This window comes from Agelaius phoeniceus, chromosome 2, assembly GCF_051311805.1.
Source record: "Agelaius phoeniceus isolate bAgePho1 chromosome 2, bAgePho1.hap1, whole genome shotgun sequence".
In the NCBI taxonomy this organism is placed as follows: Eukaryota; Metazoa; Chordata; class Aves; order Passeriformes; family Icteridae; genus Agelaius; species Agelaius phoeniceus.
The window spans coordinates 43,506,648-43,519,696 of NC_135266.1; the positions used below are offsets into that span (position 1 = coordinate 43,506,648).

General features: G+C 35.1%; 1 protein-coding gene across 14 annotated transcripts in view; it reads right to left on the minus strand.

Annotated features, from left to right (window-relative positions):
• GPC5 (glypican 5) overlaps positions 1-13,049 on the minus strand; it is a 609,707-nt gene that overhangs the window by 345,725 nt on the left and 250,933 nt on the right. Inside the window, exon 7 of one of the 14 annotated variants that reach the window (XM_077173575.1) lies at positions 1,513-1,661. The exons of the other annotated variants lie outside the window; for them this stretch is intronic. Within the exon in view, the coding sequence (XP_077029690.1) occupies positions 1,653-1,661 (9 nt within the window). The 3' untranslated portion in view covers positions 1,513-1,652. Of the gene's footprint in view, positions 1-1,512; positions 1,662-13,049 lie in introns of those variants that run through there. 14 annotated transcript variants of the gene reach the window in all.

The following is a 13,049-nucleotide window of genomic DNA, read 5'->3' on the forward strand; positions in this document are numbered from 1 at the left end:
GAGAGATAAGAAAGCAAGCAGTAACAGGAAAAATACTGATGACAGAAGGTCAAAAAAACCCCAAAGCAAACCAAACCAACCAACCAACCAACCAACCAAAACCAAACTAAACTATTCACATGGGAAAAAAATTCCTGGTAATAGACAATACCCCTCCACCATGTTTTCTTGGACTGTGAGGAACCACTCCTCCATGGAAGAGAGTTCCTTTTCCCTGCCCCTGTCAATGATGTAGGTGGTATAGAATAACCTCTATGTCCTAACCATGCTCCCTCAGGCTACTGAAAAAATTGACCCTGTCCTGGGACAGGACAAAGCATCTGTTCTGACTTTCAGGTTTTGTATAATATAATTGGGACACAGAAATTTGTCAAAAGAAATTAAAACTAACTTCTCACAAGTGATTACTTCCTTCCACTTCTCACTTTTTAATTCACCTTTTACCACCACAAAGTCTTAGTGTAAAAGTTTATGAAAACATCGAACCACATATTTTGCATTATCAGCTCTGGAGCAGTGAAAATGAGATTATAAGAGAGTGATGTTAAATTATTTAAGTTGTAACCCAGTTTCAATCTATGTTAGCATGCAAAAATTATTTTTACCATAGACTTTTTCATAATAAAAAAAATTTTAGATATTTCAGTGTGAATAGGCACAGTAATTAAAATATTATAACAGAATCATTGGGGAATCACAGCCTTTCTATTGAAGTAATTGCAGGTATTCATATCAGCTAAGCTTTATTTGGAAAGCACTTTAATTTGATTGTGATATATGAAAGTGCATTACAGAAGTTAACTGATACATTTACTTATAATTAAGGTTTTTAGTTAAACCCTGATAATTTAATAAGCAGATTCTCTTGACTTCATTGAGTCAGCACTAAAGGAAATAAAGGGATTTAATTGGCATTTACAGGTGGGATTGCACACCTCCACTTAACAATAGGAAAATTAGGCTAAATTGCTAAATAGTATATAGCATTTATTCGATTACTAACTATTAGTAATGAATTTTTTTATTATTATTGTTTTAGATAAATTATATTTTTGTCATGCCAAACTTCAGACCAATATTACAACTTTTTTTTCAATACGAAGAAAAAAAAAAAGAAAACCTAACAATTGAGGATGTGACTGTTCAGGATGAAACCAGTTACTTATAGCATAATTTGAACTGACCTCCCATAACCCATAGCCTTCAAATCTGTTCTACAATATCAGCTTATAAATATGAAAAATGTAAAATTCCTTAATCACAAAGAAGCTACAAGCAGCATGACATTATAGAGCAGCAATTGGTGTGCTGGGGGCCAGAGAGAAATGTCACAGCTAAGCTTCTGAATTCTTACTCTTGTCTCCTTACTAACTATTTTTTAACTTCACTAGAGTTATGCACTTTACTCTTGCAGGCTTCTTAGTGGTTTAAAGTTCAGTTTAGATTACCACATGCTGGTACTTGTAATTGCCACAGGCTGCACATCTGTTTTAAGAGGGAAAATAGTCAGAGTCCATCATGTAGAAGGCAGTGGAGGCAAAAGCCAGCCTGTAGGATATTTCATAGGCCAAGTAAGCCTCACATTCTAGGTGTAAGTTGGAAGAAAACTTTCAGTTATTTCTATTGTAGAATTCTCCTGCCTGCTGTCTTGATTAAATTCTCTGTTTGGAAAATCAAAGGAAAAAAAAAACCATGAAAAATCTTAGTTTGCTTGTTAGGTTACAAAACATTTTTTTGCTTTCTTAAAATGACAGCTAGCAACAAATAAATCCTAATAAAGCATTTCCCTTAAAAACATTTTGTGCAGTCAAGCAGCCATCTACAACAACCCCTTAGCTAAAGACTGCTGGGACCTAGTATCAGCAGTTTCAATTAATCAATTAGCAAATATTGTATAAAATATATTAAAGAGATATCTCAAAATTAATAGGATTGCATTTATTTGGAGGCAAAAGCCTCATATTTATCCTTAGCTGTTAGAGAGATTTTTCCAAGTTAGTCTCTTTAGTGAACTATCAAAATCTTACAATGTTAAAAAATGCAAAAAATACTGTGTCCCATTCACTTGCAGGAGCTTTGTGCACAAATGAAGTCTGCTTATAAGAAAGCAATAAGCAGCAATAAATATCATATGGGAGCTTTCAGAATGAGTACAAGAAGAGATCACCAAGTATCCCAGGCAAAATAAAATACAGAAGTCTCCCAAAAAAAATAAGCCTTTGAGATATTTAATTCTCTGAACACTGAAGAAATAACTAGTCCTCACAAAGGGCATGTGCCTTCTGAATAGAGAAAAAAAAAATCAAAAGAAAAGTACTGATGTAATGCACGAAAGGGCAGCTCAAAATGTTGACAGCCACTAACTGGTTTTGTCATTTTACTCCAAAATTAATAATTTTGATAAACTTACAAAAAAGTAGATATTACATGGATTTTTCAAAATCAGACTGTGGGAGTTTCATTCCCAGTGAAAGTCAGTGGTGTGCTTTTCAGACATTTAGATTACTTTATGGAAAATCTTCCCTTAGTGTACATATGTATCTCCTGCTATACCTATTCTTCTCTGCAATTACAGGAGAATGGTTTTGGCCATCACTCTGTTCAACATGCTGCAACCATGCATCACCAGCAAAACCTATATTGATTGTTTTAAAGAAAAATTAAACCTTGATTTTATGAATAAAGGACAGAATTATAGTTTAATTTAAGATTTTCATGTTTTCAATTTACTGAAATCACCTGAAATGAAACTGAGACAGAGAAATATGCAGTCTTAATAAAAATAAAATAAATATTTTCAGGATTTGAGTTCAGTATTTCCTGCAAATGAACTAAGACATGTCGCTGTGGACAGATCTGAAATCACCATTATCAATATTCCTGAAGGTAAACGATTCTGGGAAAGGAATCATTCTTCCCCTCTTCAAGACCAGAGAGAACAAAGAGTCTTTTGGTTTGTTTTTTGGTTTGTTTTTTTTTAAATAACATTTATACAATGTGTAAGGTCCCTTTGCTGCTCTCAAAATTGGCAATTGTATTCCTTTTGGTGTAGATTATTTTATGAGTTGTTGTAGTCTCTGTAAACTCGAAGACAGAATGATAGCTCTACATATCTATCTCATTGAAATATCAATGAATCACACCAAATCTTCTAACAATGGTAGTTTTCACCTCAGGCTATTCAAGTTTTCTGCAGAGACCTCTTCTACACAGCATGTTTCTTCCAGAGGCCTTGTCATATAAGTAGAATTTACAGCAGAAGCCTTTTTTTTCCTCTTAAACACTTTTTCTTAAAAGACAAAAATGTATTAAGTAAAAGGACACACTGAAGATTTGTGCATAACTGAGTGCTGTGCTTCTTTTTATTTAAGTTCCAGCCTAGTTAAAAAAGACCCTAACCAACAAATAAGAATTTTTAAAAGATTAAAAAAAACCAAATGAGCAAACAACCTCCATACATGCACACTTATAACTACATCTGTGCCTCTTTCAAGCAGTGGCATTAAAAAGGCTCATTCTACAAAATCACATTGTGTATAATTACTATTTTTAAGAATGATAACTTACAGTCAGTGTAGTAAGTTTGATGATATTTTCAGGTTCCTTTCATCACAAACTCAACTACAAATATAATGCAGAAGCTTCAAGCTACCACTTAGCACTCAGCCATTGCAATAAATACCAAAGGTACAATGAGATGAAACAATGTAAGTCAGATTTTAAATTCAAATTTTTTTCAAAGGTAGACGTTACATATCAAAACTTGAATTCTCTTATATTACAGACATAAAAATGAAATCCATATTCTGCAAAAGTCCTGCCTTAAAGAGCATAAAATATATGCAAGAAAAAAAAATATAGCAAAAAACCTCCACTGTCCAGATTTCAGAAATCCTGAATTTAGACTTAATGAGATTCTCAGTAACCAGTTAAACATTTACTAGAACAGGATGTGATGGAGTACTCCTATCAGTAAGTACAGTAAAAGATCAGTCATCTTTTCCTAAAGGACTGATCCATAGAGAGCCTGAAGCATTGGTGTACTGAATTCCATGACTTCTTCCTCATCAGGCATTAGACTCTCAGGATACTATAGAGGCTGGAAATCACCAAAAACTTTCTGTGCCTTAGAAATCAACCACAAAGAAATGTTGAAGATCTAGCTAAAGTGACATCTTTTTGCAGGATCTAGGTACTTAAGACATGCCTCTTCCAAGGACTCCTATCAGAATAGCCTGAATTTATGAGTTTAGACTGATCTAAGTTATATTTAGGGTCATCAGGCCTTTGTCAATGTGAATTTCAGCATTGGCAATTCATGTTTCCTGAATTCCAAATAAGTAATTCAACTATTAAGCCTTAACTTTTTATAATAAAGCCTTAGCTCTGCAGATAATGGATGCACTGATGTTGAGTGTTTGATGCTCATGATTTGATGCTCATGATTTATACAACAGTTAAACTGTTGTATAACTTTGCTTTCTATCTAGATAAGCATATATTATTAAGCAATTACCTCCCTAAAAGACAAGTACTAGTTTAGGTTTTTTCAGGTAAATCCATCAAGGAAAAAAGGCCACCCTTGTATCTTGTATCACTTCATTAATTGCATTGTGTGAGGGAAGGCAGAGAACAAAAGAACAAAAATACCAACATAACATAAATGGCTATGTTGGTATTTTTAGTATAGCCATTAACACTTATTTTATAAGAATATTTTCCTCCCCCAGATGTTCATTTCAAAATGAACCAGTGAGAAGCATGCCACAGGTCTGTATGATCCCCAAGTGAATTCAACATGATAAATAAGCCAGCTATAGAAAATTTGCAGTAGAGCACAGAGCAGGCACGGAAACCCACGATATCCCAAAACCAAGCACACAATGGAGGTGGCAATACCAGGTGATGGCTTCTATTTTGTAAAAAAATTACCATAAAATTATCGTGTTAACAACTGCACGGACTGAACATGTCTTCATTGGCAATCTCTCACTAGTGGCTGTATATTTTCTTGCTGTACAGGGAAAAATTGAAAGAATTTTTTTCAATATGTGTAAAAATACTACCTCATAAAATAAAGAAATGCTTAGGGATTACCCAAATTACTCTGTGTACTGTTTACCTCATTAGTTTATCTCTTCCTCTCATAATGTGCTCAAATAATAACTATATCTGAACAAACAAACAAACATGCAAACATCCCCTCCCCCAGTTTATTATTCCATAGAATTTGTCTTAAATGCAATTGCTGGGAATAAATTTCCTGTGCACCTGGAAAAGAAATCAAAATCAGTAAGAAGAAATTATTTAACTGTGCTGCTTTTAATTAGATAGTGGCAGATCTCATTAGCAATATTGAACTACAATTCAACTATGAAAGGAAAAAAACCAAAAAAAACAACAAACAGAAAACCAGCAGTAATTAATTCTTAATATTCAAAAGCAGAGCAAGTGTGTATTGCCAAGACATCCAAAATTCAGCTGATTCTCTCTTTGTACCTTGAAGATAAACTGAATGTTTCTTCTTTCAGGTACAAGGATGTCTAGGCTTTTTTAAATTCAATATTTACTTCTAAAAAAAAATAATCCTTCTTCAAGATTTTTTTTTTAATTATGGTTAAATTATGCAAATCTTCTTTGGCTGAACATGTATAGGGACAGAAGGCCATTTAGTATTTTTTAGCATTATTATTAACGCTTAAAAATTGTCCTTCTATGTGCAAGTACATTTGCTTTTTCAACAATGCATACTAAACATGAAAATAATTGTTAGCAAACAGTCAGAAGGGCAATTCATTTTTATAAAGTTTAATATAGGATTAGATGTATGTGGAACCCTTAAAATTTGAAAATACATCAAATTTTCCTTTAAAAATACAAATATTATCATAGTTTGAAAAATGTATTGAAAACTGGAGTAGATTAATTTGATTGACATAGGAAGGATGTATAGCTTTTAAAGTATTGTTTAAGTATATTATGCTAAAAAATGGCAAATTATCAAGTACTAAAATATTCAGTAGTCACATATTTCTTCAACTCTTCATCAATTAGTCAAGGCCAAACCACTTACCATGCAGAATTCCAGATGCATTGAAGATGGTGACTGAACAGGTGAATTAAATGTCTAAAGTGTTGAAAAATACCAAGCAAAAAAAAAAATAAAATAAAAGCAAGCTGCTCCTAAGTCAGTCGGCATCTATACTAGCTTGTAACACATAGAAAAGTGATGGTAGAGTAATTATGAATTACTGATTCTTGAACTCAAGAAGACAAACAGAATGATGGAATTATTGGGAAATTACTAGGGAAAAAATATTGCTAAAGAATCACAGAATGGTTGTGTTTAAAAGGAAGCACTGGAGTTCAACTGGTCCATCTCTCTGCTCAAACAGGTGAACTAGAATAGGTTTGCCTGGACCACGTTGAGACAAATCTTTCATATCTCTCAGGATGGGAACTCTATCACCTCCTGGGTAACCTGTGCCAGAGCTCGATCATCCTCACAGTACAAAAGTATCTCCTGATTTTAAGAGGGAATCTCCTATGTCCCCCAGATGGCAGGGATTAAAACTAGAGACAACTGAGAAGTTGTATTCACACCATAACAGAATTTGTAATTATATGGATATTTTAGGGTAAAATACAGTTGTTGCTCCCTGGATGGACTGCAGTTGGCATGCTCCATTATGATCCCCACACAACCATAAGCACCTGCTAGGGGAAATGGAATCGAGGGCAGAGCAAAGTAGAAACACTGTGGCCAAAGATCTATTGAAATCCTGGCAGGGATGGGAACTCAAAGGAACTTTGCAGCAGAGAAACCTCATAGCACCTGTCAACCAGGGAAGATTAGAAATGTCTTGCTGCTGAATCAAAAACTGTGGAGAAATTGTTCTTCTCAGGTAAACTTGGTACATTAGCCTAGTTCTAATATTTATGCACATCTTCATCCTAAAGTTACCCACCTCCAAGGTGTGACCACCCCTCACTGGGCATGCCCTCTTTATTGATTTTGACTTCATCTTTAAAAGTGAAGCAAGAGAATTTTACATCAATCAATAACAAAGGTATGCATGACTAGAGTAAGTCAAGCTCCACCTAAAAACAAATAAATAATATAAAAGTCAAGAATGGGGGAAAAGTTATGTGAGACTCCATCATAACTGCTGGGATCAATCAACGGGCTGAACCTGTCCTCTCCCCCATAGGGATGCCCACTGGGTAAGAACCATATTCTGTGCATGCTGAGTATTTTGTTGGGGATTACAGCTTGTCTGTGTATTGCCTTGAATATGTCTTTGCGGTCAGAGGCTTTCATCGACAATCCTCAAACCCTAACCTGTCACGCTTTTATACCAAAGAGTGTTATTCTGTAAATTTTTAGTGTGAGTCCTTCAAGGGCACTGGCAGTCCCATCAGTGGGTGATAATACTTGAATAAAGTGGGAAGATGTGCTGAGGGGTAATGAGGTGATGTGTGAGGGGGTGTGTGCCCCAAAATCAACTGCTCTCTGATCCAGAAGGACTGTTCAGTGAAGGACCTCTGAAAGACTGGCTGGACACAAGGCACTTGGCTTTTCTGAAGAACTGACAGATAATATTAAATTGAATATTGAATATTAAGGGTAGAGGTGTTGAATATTAATTAAGGCATTGAATATTAAGGGTAGAGGAGATGTCCCCTTTTTTAACATAAGAACCCCGAGTTCTTTCCACAGCTGTCTGCTGTTTATATGGCCTTCCCCCAGCCCGCCCTAATATATGGGGTTATTCTCTGCCAGGTAAAGGACTATGTCTTTCCCCTTGTTAGGGCTCTGTCAGTCCATTGCTGCAGACAGTTTGGTCCTCCAGACTGGCAGCACAAACATGGTTTAAAACTTACAATTATCATGTAGCTGGATAGAAAGAATCATCGTCAAGACAGAAGGCAAGTATGCCATTGGCAAAAAGAGCATTCACTGCAGTCTACAGAGCAAACAAGTTTTTCTGTTTAGTTATGTGGATTACACTACTCAGATAAAAACAAAGTGAGTTTTGGCCTTATCAGTTCTTACACTTTGTGTTTGATTTATATGATGGTTTTCTAGTGCTAATAACTTTGGCACATATTAATCCTTCAGACAAAAACTCTGCAGATTGCAACCGATTTTGCCAATGTAAACAATAAATCAATCATAGATTAAATCAATCATAGATTATCATAATAAGTCTTAAAAATCATCAGGTATTTTAAAATTTAAATAATGAATACTTTACTGCCTTCTAATTTTCAATTTTTCTGACAAATAATTTTGCAGGTTCTTCACTGATAAAGAAAATGCTGTGCTGTGTACAACATTAGACCTTCTCCTGGCCCTTCTTTAGGCTTCATTGCTTTCCACAGCTGGGGATGTTCTCATTTCCCGTTGTATAAATGACAGCTTGAAGTGTAAGGGCAGAAAAGAGGAAGTTGGGAATGAAAGAACATCATGTGTCAGGATAATTTCTCATAGGATGGAAAAATGGAAAATTAAAAGAACCATACTGCTACATTTCAGCATTTTTACCTCATATTTTTTTGTCAAAAAAGCCTGCATGGTTCCTAAAAGATGGATTTCACTCTTTAGGTTATCTGCTTTTTTCCTATGAAGTGAGGTTAAAAAAAAAGGATGATTTGATTTCTAAGATCTGCTGAGATTTGATCACTAAAGTCATTTGAGGCCCTGATAACTTCTAGGGACAGACTGCCCTGAGGGAAAAGGGAGTGAGAGCATCTGTGGCCTTTGTTTCACCTGATACAATGCATTTGTCCTCAGTCCTGCAATGTGCTTACAGCCACTCAGCTGCACAGATTCCTTTCCCCCCACTACTGTTCCAGAGACCTGCTTCCCCTCCATAAATCTCAACTCAAACCATGATTCCTTTCTATAACTATTCCTCTGCTTCTTAGTTTGCTCATTAACTTTGACATAATTTAGCAAAACTTAAGTCTTACAAGCATGTGGAGAGGGCCTGCCATCTATTTCTGTCACATAAGTAGCTCATGAGAGGCATGAGAGACTAAAAGTACACATAGAGAATCCAACATTGTTAATCTGAAGTGGCTTCAAGGAAATGACAAATGGAGCTGGTTTTGTTTTTTTTTTTTTTTTTTTCAAAAATAACTATTTTGCAAAGCATCTTTGTCAAGAACTAAAAAGGCAAGATAATTCAGGCTTAAGATTGACACCTTAATTGCAAACAGCAGCCTAAAAAATGCCATAAAGACAAGTGGTGTCTGCAAATATGGGATTTAACATGTCAATTTGTTTGGATGGAGATTTGTCAAGATTAGAGGTAAAAATTACACATAATTTCTCCTTGGAAATATGTAGTAGGCAACCTAGTTGAAATCATGTCTTCTTCCTATCTCCCCTGTTATCAGTGAGTCGTGCATATTCCAGATAACATCTCATGATGCTGATTCTGTGATTCCCTACTCCCAATGCATTTCTAGTACATATTACACGGTACAGGATGTAATTTTTGACAATAACTTCTTTCCTGTTAAACAGCATTTCAAGATGTCTACAGCAGCATTCAAAATTGATTATTTGCTGCTTGTGTTTGGGGTTTTTTTTAGAAGTAAGATATATCAGCAGGTGAATTTGTGCTACTTTCTTATACATTTATTGAGGACATACATAATTTGTCTGAAAGTCTCATTCCATTCCTTGAAACACACAGAATGTGCTTCGGAGATGTATCAAATGCTAATAGCTACCATCAACTTGAGCCACCAAGGACAATTATAATGTATAAAATCCAGGAAGTTGTCACAGACATTGTCAATGAGGGAAGAACACAATAATGAAAAGTGCTCACACGGAGGGCAGAGGGAGAGTTAGTGCTACAGCTGGTTACATTAAGCTCTGAACTGTGCTGTAAAACAGAACACAAAAGAAGCAGCAAAAGGCTCTACATGAGATCCTTTAATCCATTAGACTTGAGGTAAAGAAAGAGCTCAAGCACCCCTTACTCAAGAATGGTTAGTAAACACACTGATAAATCTCCATCAGACACACAGATGTCAAGCAAAACTGGTAGGGAAACCAAATTACTGGGTTATTTAGCTCTGCAGCAATCTAACAAAAAAAGCCACTGAAAAGTGATGGAATATTTTCCTTCTCTTTAAACCAAATAAGTATTTGATATTATAATAATTTGTTATTATAATCTGAAGATTATGATATTAAAACAAACAAACAAACAAAAAACCAGTTATGTCTAAGGAAGGTTAGGGGACAGTAAGACTCCACACTGTAAAGCATCCATTGAAGAATGTGCAGTGACCAATCAGGAAAACAAAAATTTCCTCTTAGCCTTTGGTTCCTGGTATTTTGCCTCAACGTACTTCAGATACCATGCCATCTCTGAGAATATGGGAAACAGACACTGTTCAAGCCACATCTCTGACTGCTTTTTTGACAGAAAATGTCACCATTGTGCCTTAGCACCTAAATCCAGTATTGGGCATGTGTAACATAATAACCTTTTCCATCATGGAGACTAATCTCCTAAAATATGTCAAGATCCTTTTGAAGACCTTTCTTAAAGTCAAACCAAACTCATTTTGAAAAATCAAACCAGATTTTTTTTAAAAAAAATTTGCTATATCTGATTTCAGTATTTCAAGTCTTGTCCAGTCTCATTATCTGGACGGTCCCCTATGGCACCTATTTTATGTTTTTGAAAAGCATTATGCAATATTATAAATTTTCCATGTTCTTTCAGTACAAAATTCTACTGAAATTGCTTGTACTATAATTACCTTTTTTCCTCCCACAGCATGTGTTTCCATTCTTATCATATTCTACTACTTTTTTCTGAAGGCTATCTTTAAACCCACTAACATGCTTTGACCCATGATTTACATTAATTTCTTCTTTTTCTTCTTTTTCTATATTTATACACACAATTCTGCACTTGAACATACAAACTGAACATTTGAACTCAAACTTCAGAATGCTGCATAGAATAATCATGCCACCAGAGGACAAAACAAAATAAGACATTGTCTATCCCATTGTGGCCAAGGTGATTGCCAGTGCTATGTGGCAATCACACATTTTCATATACTTCAAACAGACATAAGTTTGATCATGCTAAAAGTTTTATTTTTATTTCTTATTGCATCAATCAGATTATTTTTTTAGGTGAATAAGCTGTCTGACCTGGAAAAAATGTAATTTCTTGTCACATAATACAGTTTTCTTAAATTAATACAAATATATCTTTTCTTGATCAATTTTCATTTCATAACTTTGACTTGTGTTTCAGCATCTGAAGATATAAGAGGCTAATCTGTGAAAGTGCTGCACTTCCATGCTGAAAATGCATTTCATGTTTTTCTGTTGATTAAAAAAGCATATGACAAATACAAAAGAAAAAAAAATTGTCCACAACCTTCCAATACTCAGAGGAGAAAGATGTAACTGTTTTAATCAACAGAAAAAGTGCTTTTCTGTATGATTCAATGAATGAAATAAACAGACAAGATTTATTTTCACTGGAGGCAAGGGTGAGGAATGACACCTTGGCTACACACTTGCATATATATCCAGCTAACCAACATGCATCCATTTCAGATGCTGGCAGCCTTCCTCTTGGTGTATTTGCTTTGTTTGGGCAGGTGAAGGAAACCATGGGGGAGATGTTTAATTGAACTCTGGTGTGGAGAACACACACAGCTAAAGCAGAATGTTTCCAGCTTTCACTTACAAATTACACAAAATCCTCAGGGATCTTTAACTGGTAGACATTTGGAGGAAATTAAATGCTAATGTGTGCAGTTGTACTTTTTACACGCATAGACGTCAAATGTACAAAGACACCAGCTTCTCTTCTGTTGCAGCAAAATCATAATAAATGCACAAGGTATAAGGTTAAATCTCATGAAGTAAGGTAAGAGTTCAGCACCAAATCATGCACTTGCAATATAACATGAGCCTAGACATTTTAAGCCTTAAACTGTTTAAATAAATGCCGAACAATTTTTTTTAATGTGCAAAAATATGGCTCTAGTGTAGAATTAGAAAAGGTCCTTGTTGAACACTACAATGTGAATTATGCCCAGGAGAATACAGTAAATGATGTTCTGGGATGGCATTAAAGCTCTTATGCATAAGCTTTCAGCACCTCTATCCAGAGAAGAAAAATGCTTTAAATATTCCCCATTTAGGATTTCAGCAACTCAGGAGAAAGAGTATATGCAAGTAATGGCACAGGGCGAGTGCTGGTCACAGTGGACTCATGAAAGCTCATGACCATACTCTTCTTTTCTGTAGGTTATGACAAACGTGTGCATGTGTATAAAGGACAAATCGGGATATTATTATGTTTGTTAAGTTACTGCCCCAAACTGTCAGAAAGATGCCATCTTTAGGAGAGAGCAGTGTGTAAACAAGAAGTAATTATTTGCAACAATGGTCTGAGAAAATATTGGATGATTGCATAAATGGACTTTTAGAAATCAGTTAGCAGCTAATATATGAAGAGCTGATGAATTATATCAAATGTATGCTTTAAAAATACAAGGAGAAACAATGGAATTTAAAAGGGAAAGGTTGATTTTGTGGGTTTAGAGGATGGCAAAGAACAAAAAAATCCAGCTGTTTCCTTAGAAACCTAAATATTGGCTTCTAGATGAACACCTTGCTGAGTTGTTCCTTAAGAATAAAGGGAACCAGAAAATGGGATCTGTGAGACCTAAATGTTATCTATACCTGAAAAAGGCTCATTTTGTAGTTTGTGAAGAGAAATAGCTGTTGTAAAGACAAAAGGATTACTAATGTTTTAGTTTCTAATACTAACTGGGATGAATTGTGCCTCAAGTTCTTACCAACACTAAGGATGGGCATTACTGTACTGCTTGTCACAGTTAACATAAGTTAGATCCAATTGAAATTGTTTGTGATGACCTTTAATTTATTCTACATGTAAGATATAACAGCAATATGGAATACAGAGAGGCTGTGTTTGAACCTAGTAGAAAACATGGACAGAGATGGGATTTGTTTGGAGCTGCAA